The 12,896-nt window shown below is 37.2% G+C and overlaps 1 protein-coding gene and 1 pseudogene across 4 annotated transcripts in view; one reads left to right on the top strand and one right to left on the bottom strand.

The window, feature by feature from the left end:
* LOC143215399 (trehalase) overlaps positions 1-12,896 on the bottom strand; it is an 85,604-nt gene that overhangs the window by 20,240 nt on the left and 52,468 nt on the right. For all 4 annotated transcript variants that reach the window (XM_076437508.1, XM_076437510.1, XM_076437511.1 and 1 more), the window contains 3 exons: positions 8,099-8,280; positions 5,346-5,592; positions 1,626-1,866 (listed from right to left, as the gene is read on the bottom strand). In XM_076437508.1, the coding sequence (XP_076293623.1) occupies positions 1,626-1,866; positions 5,346-5,592; positions 8,099-8,280 (670 nt within the window). The remainder of the gene's footprint in view (positions 1-1,625; positions 1,867-5,345; positions 5,593-8,098; positions 8,281-12,896) is intronic.
* On the top strand, positions 4,317-4,436 carry LOC143215490 (5S ribosomal RNA; annotated as a pseudogene).

Genomic DNA, 12,896 nt, shown 5'->3' with positions numbered 1-12,896 from the left:
AAAATTGCAATAAACAACTGACGATATAGTTGATTAAATCATTAGATTACTGAACAGTATGTACATTAAAATTTTTGTTAAAATGTTATTTCTGGTACGAATGGACTAAGCGAATAAGAGATAAAACATGTAACAAATAGTACGCACGAAAAAGGTGCGAGTATTAAAATTGGGGCACTGGCGCCGATATAAAAGAGATTCCCATGGGAGTTACGTCAACGGAGGCAGAAAATTTTGCCCGTTAAAACGCGGCTTGTACTTCTCATTCCGATAGGACTTTTCGTTGCCGAGGTATCATCGCCTAAAGCGATGCATAATTTCGGAATATGTCATTGTCGTTTTGTTTCTCCACACCCTCGGATCTCTCTGACGCCCACTGACACACTGGTCTGCCCACGCTTTGCACCTGTGCGGTGGTCAATGACGGTTGGCTGACTCAGCCAGCCTTTTACTGCTACTACTACTACGAGTAGACGTGCGTATTTCCGCGAAAAAGAACTAGGTCGCGACATTTTTTGGTTTGCGGCTGCAGTTCACTACGCTCCTGTCATTTTTCGGTGAAAAGTCCACAAGAGCTTGTCGAATTTCAAATATTAGAAAATGGCAGGGCTTTTAGATATTTTATGCATACTAATTCATTTATTAGTTAAAAGGCGCAGCTGATCTCGTTTTCGAAATAATTGACTTCCAGCTTTGTCTGGCAACGTGTTCTACACATATGTAGAATGTGCTTCACACGTCTGTTAATTGCTGTCTATGTGTACTTACTGCAAGCAATGCGAAAGTGAAACAATGACGAGATTTTCCGTATCGGGTTTTTCATTTTTAATGTAGTTTTACTCTATCTATTAAGGAAAAGTGAGACAGCATGTTATTGGAAAATGAAGAATGAAGTAAAAATACTATAAAATGCAATATTAACAAAGAATGTTACATCTCTGCTATGTATGCTTTTACGCTTATAGTTCAAACCACTGTAAAATTATGTTTGATTATGTAAATTGTAGATTTTATTAATTTATGACAAAAATAGGTCGAACACGAAATTAATATGTATTATTAGAAGAATTTGAGGATATTGTGATATTACTTCAGACCTTCTAAGATGATTCAAAGAGGAAAGACAGTTTCATTTAACTTCGGTTTGTTACAATTGCCTAGGACAATTTTCGTGTTGCATAAAGATTCATTGGACAAAGTAAGCAATCAACTGTTTTTCCACAATGAATATGATAATCATAAATAACGAAAGGCTGTTTGATAAAAAGCATTTTCTGCAAGCATATTCAGTCACGTCGCATCGAATTTTTAATACAGCCTATTCGGCTGACCAAGTCGAACGACGTATAGCGCCGCTACATATTCTTGGACCGATAAACGCCGCTCTTTCAAGCAGCCGACGGAATATAGAGGTGACCATTCGTCTCTTATCTCGATTCCATTCGATTTCATTCTTATAGGAATAACTTTCGGGGCGAAAGGTTTCTTCGAGGCTGGCAAAAGTTTAAATTGAATCGCGGTGATGAAGAGAAAGACAAGACCGAAGAAATTAAAACTCGAGCCGGGTGGTGGCCCTTGTCTTGGATTCCTCTCGTTGAAATTATTGTTAATTTCCGTTGACTCACCTAGGAATCTATCGATGCCTTGCGATTGCAGATATTTCACGGCTGATAACGCGTACTCCCTGCGGTGCACGGGATTGTAGCTCATTGTGTACAGCGGCGCGAGGTTCGTCGGATAAAAGGTGTTTCTGGGCTGATTAGTTTTCAGATTGTAGTCCAGCCAGATACCGGCCGCTTGGTTCCATAGGACGTTGTCGATTGCTTGCTGAATTTGAACCGCTAGCTTCTCGTAAGACGCAGCTTTCTGCAAATTAAACACATGAATTTTAGAAATAAAATGGCACTCTTCGAAAATTACTGTCCCTAGTAAACATTCGATCAAATATGTCAAACGTCTGTTGTGATATTAGGTTGTCCCGGAAGTTCCTTCCGGAATGTGTTCCTTTAATGTTGCTAAATAAATACAAACAATGCCATAATTTTTATGTTAATTTTTTAGCACTTCCTAACACGAATTTGCATTATGTGCATGAATCGAAAACCAATTTTTGGGACAACCTAATACTTATTCAGCATTGTATTAAAGCAATACATTCCGAAAGAAACTTTTGGGGCAAGCTAATAGTTACTCGTACACAGTGCAGCACAAAAGTATTGACACGATATAGTTTTTACAGAGTGAATATCTATTTTCTCTTTGATTAGAAAAATGCTCCCCTTAGTGAAAGGTATTCAAAAAAGAATTTGTATTTATTGCATATGCCAACATCTATTTTCACACTTAACCCGCGGACGACGTACCATTCTTACAAGAATATCATTGATAATGTTTAGGACCATTCACTGCTGTATTTATAAATTTTTTAAAACATTTTTTGTAGGCACATCTTTGTGATGTTCCCAAAGTAGTAGGTGTCCATTTAATTTAATGGCCAGAAATATGTATAGGAATTAAATGGCGATTTTGATACGTTACACATTTCAAGTTTTATTTAAGCCAATGCCTAGATACTAGATACTGTTTTGTAACAGTTTATCATTTTTTGCTCTGTAACTGTTTAGTGAATCCTAATAAATTTTGAACATAATTAATTACATAATTTTTACTATATACAAAAAAACTGGAGTTTCTAGTTGCGTTTTTTCAAGGTTTAAATAGGGTTTGAAGTGGAACTTTATGAATTCTCCATAAGAAGACGTGTTAAAATGTGCAAACTTTAAGTTGTAATTCTTAAACGGTGCAGTGACTCGAACCCAAACTTTGGTAATTGCATTAATTTAGTAAGAATTATATCTTGTCAAATTTTCCAAAATTTTGTTGCTTTTTTATATACCTCCAGAACATCCTTAAATAATTTCCGAGCTCTAAGACGCGAACGTATGCACTTTTGCGAGAAGGGTGCACGCATTCTCTGCCAGAGAATCTCTGCGCGTGTTCTTGCGTCGGTTGCGCGCCGACAGACAAGCTTCATTAACGGTCGAATCGCGTGATTCGCTTATTGTTTCTTTTTACGCGGCGCGGAACGAAAGTTATATAGTGGCCGAAGAAATGTATATAGAATTACTGATCGTTAGGCATAATGGCTTCTCTGAAGGCAGACGAGCAATCCGGGCTTATCTTTTGTCATTCCGATTTGTTGCACGTGCTCGCGTGCCTTCATTTATCCACCCAGAAGGGAGACGTCGTCGTTTGGATACACGAACAAGGAAACCCGGATTAAACAAGTACAACGGCGGAACACTGACTACAATTCAGGCACTTTAATGACTTAAGGCAGTGAGATATTGTACGGAACTCTGATCATCACTGTGACCGAGGAAAGCCGGTTTCCTGTGAAAAGTTTTATACGGGGATATTTCACTTTTGACAAAGCTAGTCACGCTTGAAATCAATGATTTATAAAAGTTTTAATCACAGACTCGCAGAGCTCGTTCATCACTCTCCTGCCACGCAACTTTTAAATGGAACCTCTCAGGAACCAAACTAACTATACTTTCTATAAATTTCTCGATTTAGTGAGCCATATTGTATACATACCGTGTACACTAACATTCAGAAGTTCGATAACCGGTCTTTCTATAAACGAACTAGGAAAATGCGAGAACTCTTGCACCTCTTATCCAAATGAAACAAGAATAATTCGTATAAAATATTGTTATTCATAATTCGTATTAGTTGGTAGTTAATGCAAAAGAAAATTGTACAAAATTGGGAAATAAAATCTTTAATGAATACCCTGTCTTATAATGACTTATTTCATTACTTATATTCCTTTTAGACATTAAGCGATAAATGTCTTCTCCATCGTTCCCTTTTTCTAAAATTGTTTACACTTTCAGAATATTAATAAAGATAATTATGTACAGAGTGTCAATCTTGTCACAAACAAAATTTTGTAACGAACGGGCGAGTAATAAATGGAAAATAGGGAAGATAGGGGGAACATCCTAATTATATTTGAACAACTTGTTTGAGGCAGCGGAAGGGACGTACAGATTTCCACTGGCTTCCATAAAAATTTGTACACTTAATATTTCATGAAAAACGAGAAGAACTGTGTGGAGGTAACCTAATAAATTGATTCTGCAAATTTCATTCCGTTGTAACAGGCTAATAAGCATTAAATGTACAAATTAATTCCAAGCTCTTTCTTCGCTGATGTACTACTTAAAATATATTATACATATTATACTATGCATTTACTATTGTGAAAAATAAATTCTATATCATTCATTGCTAAAAATAATTCTAAAGGCAACGGTCATTTCACATTGCAAAGAACCGATTCTCGTCCGATCATCGAAGTTAAACATTGTTGAGCGTGGTTAGTACTTGGATGGGTGACCGCTTGGGAACACCACGTGCTGTTGTCACTATTTTTTTTATTTCTATCCAATATTAATATTAATAGAAAGGTGCTCTTGTTAGTATGTACTATGAAATTTTTTGCATACGATCGATATTGATTATTCGTAAATTACGATTCGCAGCCAAAACAAAACTCCTGTCATTGATAAAGTTTACCGGTAACCAAAAACTAATTTTTGTCAGCAATAATGGTTAGTCGTAACCAACAACGAATTTCGTCATCGATAATAGCTTGATTGATTAAGAGTGAGAACTACGAATTAATTTGTACACTTAATATATGTTTCGCGAGTTCTCGAATAATTCCCTGCACAAATATTAAAAGGAAATGTATTAGATAGTATTAAACAATGCAGATCATTTATGAAAAATTAAAAATCCCTCTAGTCAACTTTAAGAGAAGATTTACACTTACTATAAGAGATAAAGAGAAAGAATGTTTTGTAACATAGGGAAGAATTTTATTGATTCGTGTGATTATTTCTCAATGTAATATTGTGTCTAATAAGAAAACATTATTTTATTCTATCAATTGAACTGTTAGCAATATTTTCCGCTTTCTCTACTTTTCAGATTATTTTTTAAAATATATACACATGTATACATAAATACGTGTAACCCTCTACAGCTCCGTGTAACTTTATCAATATTTTTGTTCTAGATACAAAAGTACCTTGTTCTCTTGTGTCCCCGTTTTAACCAATGAACAAATTCAATTTTTTGTTAAACCTTGAATTAATTTGTATTTAGAGGACGATATTTGCTGTTTCCAAGTCACAGAAAGTCTACGTTCATGAAAAACATTCAGGCTGTAGAAGGTTAATTTCTTTTTTAACTGTGCCGAGTAACAGAAGCAACAAGTTTGCGAATAAGATTTTGACAAAGGTTGTTTGATAGTTTCACAGACTACTCACCCTCAAGTTTCCTAGGGACCTATGAAATTGGCCCAGAAGTCGTGCGTTTTGTTGCAAAATTGCATTCAGGTCGACAGGTATAATATACTCGGTCGAGATGTTCATTAAACTGAGCTTTCCGCCTGCGGTATTTCCATTAAACCACCTGTTGGAAAAGTCCCAACCACTTTCGGCACCGGCTTTTATGTTGTTGTAAAAGAACTCCCGCGATTTTTGGGGCAGCTTCTGCGCTATCTCGTAGTCCTCCCTAAAATAGAAATTTACAATTACCACAATTGTCGTTTACAGTTTACAGAGGTGTGAACTTTACACCTCGAAAACTATTTGTTCATTGCGATAAAAGCGTTAAAGGCACAAGCAAACTAATTTTCTACGGCATTATTCCTCCAATCAATAAATTGTATTACAATCGTCTACGTGTTTGTACATTTAAAAAGCAATATAATTGACTGGACTAATAAAACAGTTATATTTTAACCATTTTTAAAGCTGATTAATAGACTGCAGATTTTGTGCATTCCTGGAAAAACAGTGAAAATTCCAGAATTAACGGATACTGTTGTGTTATTTTTATCCAATTAAAATTGTTAGAAATATATTGTTATTCAATCTCAGCAACACGCAAACGATGCAGGCAATTGCATAAAGATTCGAAATCGACTGATTAAAGTCGTTGCCAAATAAGGAGAACCGCGTATCGCGTTTTGTCATCTTCATCGTGAATAGAATGTTCATTATTTTCGTGATTTAATCAAGGAAAAATTGAACGATCCATTCGAAACCGTTTATGATCAAACAGCACTACATTTCGGCTAACTGGATAAAGCACATTTATGCTTTTCAGTAATTAAATATTATTTCGCGATAAATTATGGTTAATCGCATTTAATCAGATAACGAGGTATTTCTCGTCCGATGTAATTTCAATCGAAATTCACGCGGAAACCGTGTCAGACTTTAATACCATTAAAACATCATGAAAGGAACTGCAAACAACAGCGCAATGAAATTTCATTACGAACGGATTTGAATACACTGTCGAACCGTGAACGTAGGTGTAAGGCGGGAATGCACGTGCGCCTGCATTTAATCACGTCTACGCTGCATATTAACGCTTCTAAGGAGTTTCAGTAGGGGGGCACATATAAATATTTGCTTCGAACAACGGCGAACTCAATTTCATGTATGCGAGTGCAACATAATACTACCGGCGTAGCTTAATTTGTCGCGCGTTGACCACAGTTTAATGGTCAGTTTATCTTTGACGACAGTAATTAACATTTAAACGAACCATGTGCGCGGCAATTGCGCCGCACAATATCATGTACAACGATAACCTTTTTACTTCATAATTCCAAATATCTGATCATTTTCGAACCAAAAATCGTCTGTATTTGCTCGATGAAGGACCGAGTGTTATTTTTATAATATTTGTTATTGCTTGTCGATTGAAATTATGGGGAGACACATTCTATATTTAATTTGTACTTTTATTGTACTAAATAAAAATTTGACAACAGTTATTAATGTTTAAACGAACCATGTGCACGGCAATTGCGCCGCACAATATCATGTACATCGACAACCTTTTTACTTCATAATTCCAAATATATGTGATCATTTTTCGGACCAAAAATTGTTTATATTTGCTCGATGAAGGAACAAGTGTTACTTTTACAATATTTGCTAAGGAGACATTCTTTCAATTTGTACTTTTGTTTTATTAATAATAATGTCACAACGGCTTTTTCCTTCTTAAGAAATATAGCTTTTGTTAGTGTTTCTAATTTTACAATCGACGGCAATGTCATTCCAATTTTTATGTGAAAGTATTCGTATTGTGGGTTTGGTATTATTTACGAACGTTTGAAGTATTGTAAAGAAGAGGCCACGATGACCGGTGAAGATTATTGTGATGGATGGCTTTAGGCGAGATTCCACTCCATTTGCCGTTTAGCTTGTCAAACGGGATAATGTAGTGGAACTTCGATTGTTCGAACTGGCCAGTCGAGACGATAATCATCAGTAAATATTAGATTGTCTGACGATGCTACGTTCCACAAATGTTTACATTCATTCAGTTTGAAAGGATTGTTTTCAAACGTATCATATAGTCAAGAACTCGATGTCTATTGAAAATCTGAAACGCATACTCGGACACTTTTGAGAGGACGATAACTTTTTAACATCGGACCATACGATTTGGACTTTTTTTTAAGTTAGAAAAGAATTTTTGAAAAAATTGAAATTCGTCGGAATTACAAAGAAAATACTAGATGTTGTTTACAACTTTTTTATCTGTGTCAATTATACATATTCTAAAAATTTCATCAACATCGGTCAATGTTGCAGCAATCTACAAATATTTAAAGAAATTGCACTAAATATTTAACGATGCAGAACATTACATTAGACATTCGTTGATTGCAAAAATCTTTGGGGACTTAAGGAACACAAATTTCATTATTTAGATAACTTTATAATATAAACGAAGGAAAATGCACAAACACGCACGGAACGTGCCTCCTAGTTTACGATTTCATTAAGCTTTTATTGCACTGGAGATGAAATTAAAGAATCTAAAATTCTACCTCGCACTTGCTTTCTCAAATTTTTCCTTGGAAGTGCTAATTAGCATAAAATTCCGCGGTCCAACCACCATAAATGAGTTCCCCCTTCTTAGAAATTTTCTCGCGTTTGCTATTACCTTATCTGGTAAATATTCAAAAGCGTAAACAGGAATGGAACATTACTTGTAACTCTCCGGTCTGGGTCCGTTGCTGCGAACCATGTAGTGCGCCATCTTGTAGATCTTCCCGTTTTTATTGACACTGACCATCCTCTCGTTCTGCCAGAAAGCGAATTCTTCTTCCAAGGTGGATATGATCGAACGCAGGTAAGCGTAATCTCCCGTAAAATCCAAGTACCTCGAGACCTGCGTCAAGCAAACAACGAATCGGTGAACACTGAGCATAATGTAACGGGGCGCAAACTTCCGCGATATCCTCAATCCTGCCTCGGAAACTCCAATAACCGCGGAATCAACAAACAGCAGGACCACACGGGCTTGTAAGCGAATGTCCTTACTGGAAACGCATTAAAGGGCTCGTTGCATCGGCAAGTAGGCGCTCGCGTATCGAACTTTTAAGGAGAAACGCGGAAAGAAAGTTTCAGCGTCGAGCCGGAGTTTCTCGATAACACGAATCTGTTCGCTTCCATTTTGTAGACGCCGATTTCGCCACCGGCATCACCGAGGGACTTAAACAATCCATTTCGGATCTTTCATTTCGCAATCGAAAGCTTTGCGAAAATGAGATTTTCGACTTTCAAATTTGGATCTCCTCAGAGATGGATTCAGTACGTTAAAATACGAGTAAACTTGTTGTAGAAAAGGATCCTCCCCTCAGATTTCAATGTCCTTGAAGTATGTTTTGTCAAAGTTGCCATTCTGAATAACATTTCCCTTAAAGATTTCGTCAGTCGGCCTTAGTTCATGACAGTGTTCGGCAAACTGCGGTTCTTTGGCTACAATGCTTCTAATTGATTATAAAAAATCAGGTCGTTTGGTACAATTGTTACGGATGACGAACAGATGTTCAATATCATCTCTGGCAGGAACCGTCCTAGATAAACGAACAGAGCTACCCTAGATAAATCTACATAACTATTTAGTTTAGTTTAGGGCCCAAACATACGCACGACCAACTGGTCGTTGACAAAATACGAATGTTCAATTGAAGGGTACTGACAAGTACCACCCGTCATTGCAGGGCTACATAAGCCCTTACATTTCTACTCTCGTGGGCTAGTACTGTCGTAATCACGAATAGTGTCGCGTCGTGCTGCATCTCGGAAGTCAACTACCAGTGAGATCGGACGTTCGTTCCTTTTGAATCAAAGTTTAACCGTACCGATTCCGCGAGTTCGGTGTAAAATCTGTTAGGCAGTGATAAGGTTGCTGCGAGTCCCCCGCATTGCCAGTGCGTCAACACCGTGCATCTTACAATTAGTTTAGGTAATATCACCTTTCAATTTCTTTCTATTCTAAATTCAATTCATTCGCGACAATCACACAATTGTAACACGAATTCTATAGTAAGAATATATTTGTGTTCTTTGATAATTATCTCAAATTCATTAAACCCATAACTATTGTCCAATATACTAATCAAGTAATTGAACATCCAAATTATACTAGTTACGAGACTTACTAATTATCCTAACGATTCCCTGATTAAGCATCAGGTTCTTTCGCGACATTCCAATTGTCCAAACAGAGATTTATCGAACCTAGCGGCTCCCCAGTTTCGCATTGGGTTTGTCCGCATCCTAACAGCTCGCCGATTTCGCATCAGGTTCGTCTGTGCTATTACACAACCTCCTAGCAGCTCCCCGGTTTTGCATCGGGTTCGTCTGCGTTTGACTCCATTCCTAGAGGCTTCCTGACTTCGCGTCAGGTTCATCCTCGCTGTCTATAATCCTAGCGGCTCCCCAATTTCGCATTGGGTTCGTCCGCGTTCCTTAACTAACAAATTGATACCATATTCCTAGGGTAACAACTAGGGATTGCAATCCCGCGATGCGGGATCCCGCGTCATTAGTCCAGTCAACGAAAAATCGTAGAGGAAAATGGAAGGAACACAATTTTCAACTTTGGGACTTTGTTTGGACTAGTTAGGAGGTAAACATACTAAAAGTCCCCACTCCTAGGAGGTGAGCGGGTGCAGGGGGCACGTAGAAGATCCCTTTTTTGGTTTTCCGCTTATATTTCGGAAACTATGTGCCCCCTGCACCCCGCTCACCTCCTAGGAGTGGGGACTTTTAGTATGTTTACCTCCTAACTAGTCCAAACAAAGTCCCAAAATTAAAAATTGTGTTCCTTCCATTTTCCTCTACGATTTTTCGTTGACTGGACTAATGACGCGGGATTGCAATCCCTAGTAACAACCCTCCGCCGGCCACTCGTGCTGCTCGCGGCCCTGGCTCGTAACACAATTATATAAAAAGGTATCCTATTTTAAAGGGTGTACGAATACTTTGTACACTTACTGTAGATCACATCTGGGTTAGGACTACAATGTAGACTCTACATTATGTTCCGAACAGAACAGAGAAGGCTGGGACACGGCGAACGAATCGAACGAGGAGATAAAAGGGAGAGAAACAAAATACATAGTGCGATCAACTCGATCGTCCCATATCGTATAACGCATATCGCAAATTTCAGGAGCGCCGATACAAATGGTCAAGTGTTCATCCTCGACATAGTTGAACATGTTGCAACAATAAAGAGGCAGCTCCACTTTTACACATTTTTGTCTAAAAATCTGAAACCTATTTATATTACGTGTAGATTGCTGTACTGTATTATTATTACATTATGTTTTAATTGTGTTACCGTAACTTGTACGATAAAATATATATTTTAGAATTTAAAAGAAGATTTTCTAAATTTCTTCGACATTCTAATAGTTGATGAATATTGGTAATTTCTGTGCAAAACAACATTTCTAACATGTTTTGCTTGTATAGTAGGAAAGAAGTAAGGCTGCTTCGGCATGACACCGCACTAGTACATTGAAAGAAGCATAGAATTCAAGAGAGGGCTTGAATCACACTACGTTTGTAAACATCTCCCACGAAGGGGTAAACGAGCAAAAATAACAGACTTCCTGAAGAAAACGGAGCATAGAAATGATGTCACAGTGAGAAGCTCAAGATGAATAACATCGGGTCAAAGAAATCGTCTCCTTTAATGGCGCTTCGCCCTGGTAAAGATGAGATAAATTATCGTGTTATCCACGAATAATTTACCTTGGATTTTCACAATTATTCTTACTTTTAAATAACATGCTTTCAAATTTATATTCATTCTTAAATAAGAGAAGATTATTTTCACATGACAATTGGCCACTGTGTTCAATCTTCATTTGTTAGGAATTATTTCAAGATAATCGATACAGATCTTATGAATTTTAATTAATTAGAAATTTTGTTTATCATCGTTCTTAATATTTTTACGAGTATTTTTGCACCAACTTGAAAAAGAATTCATTTCTATTACAATCTATTAAGTAAACCAAGTTTCATTAGGATCTATGAGATGTGTGTCTTTTCTATTTCTAACTTTGCCTTTTCTATTCTGTTATTATTAACACTACACTTGCCAAGCTTTAAAAGTGGTTGGTATGATTGGGTTGGGTATGAGTGGTTGGTATGGTGAGGCGGTGCCACAATTATATGACAACACACTGTACAGAAACTTCTTGTTTGATAAAAAACTACAACAACTTAAACTTTTGAAATAAACTTCCGGTTTTTGGCCAAATACCCCACTGTGGCGACGTATAGTGACGTCATCCCTGAGGGGTTAATGGTTAAACGAACGAGAATTCAATGTACCGCGACACGGTCCTATTGGAGAACGTTGGTAGCGATAACAAAGTCGACCGGCGGGGTTCAATGGATCAATTTGTCTTCGTGGTTTAGTTTCTAGTTGTCAGTTCGATTTCGCGTTCTGTTCGGCCATTGAAATAAATAGCTTCTGCAAGGTTTCTTCGGAATATTTCTTTTATCTCAATCGACTGGCAAGACTCCGCGAAAACGGGCAGATCGGAATACAGAGGGAAGAAACTTTTGAAATGCGATTTACGGTGGAAAGGCAGTCGAGAGTTTGCGGGAGGGCTCGAGATTATTCTGAGATTTGTCAAAGAACTGGTTCCCAAGCCTCTGTGTACACACTCCCGGCATTTCCCGAAACATTTTTGGTATCACGGAGATTTTCGTGTATACATATACCGTAAAACGTATTTTACTCCGCGCGCGTGCACGGAGTTCGTACGGTAACGATTTCCGTCGCTGTTCACCACCGGGTTTATTCAAACGAGAGATCGAGACCGCCATTCCGAATTCTTGCAACTTCGACTTCGCAAATTGTCACTTTCCCCCTCGACGTTTCCGGCAATCTACACGCGACACACACGTTTCTTTATTGAATCTCTGGTGCGTGAAATTTTTAGCTGTTACAAGATTTTTCACTGAACTTTTTCTACAGTTATATTTTATGTTTGTCACTAACCTTAGCACAGAATGTATAAAAATTACAAGGTGCTGGCATGAAGAAATTTAATGGTGGTAGCATCATTGTAATTTTAATAATTATATAAAATGTTAACACGTTAAACTGTTTGTTGGTCCCTGTGGACCGACAGTGTAATATTAAAAACTATATTTACACCTTTTTTAGTTTAACAAAAATAAGGCTAACAAGTTTTCTGCTTGTGCACACATGTACTTACGAGCTACCTAAATGGAAAATTGGATAAAGTAGCTCTGTGTTCAACGTGTTAATGGTTCTAAGATTTTGATACGATATTTGTAGGCCGTGTTGCAAATTATTATTTATAGAATACTAAAAATTTAATTTTTAATTTAATTCAATGTAGTCTATTGTGTCCAATATTGATTGCATTAATTGTACGTCATAGGAACCAAACAGAATTTTCTTTTATTAAGCTCGATAAGAAACTTCTTAAGAGGTGCAAAAATATT

This window comes from Lasioglossum baleicum, chromosome 13 (genome assembly GCF_051020765.1).
Source record: "Lasioglossum baleicum chromosome 13, iyLasBale1, whole genome shotgun sequence".
NCBI classification, from domain to species: Eukaryota; Metazoa; Arthropoda; class Insecta; order Hymenoptera; family Halictidae; genus Lasioglossum; species Lasioglossum baleicum.
This window is presented reverse-complemented; position numbering and strand designations above follow the sequence as displayed.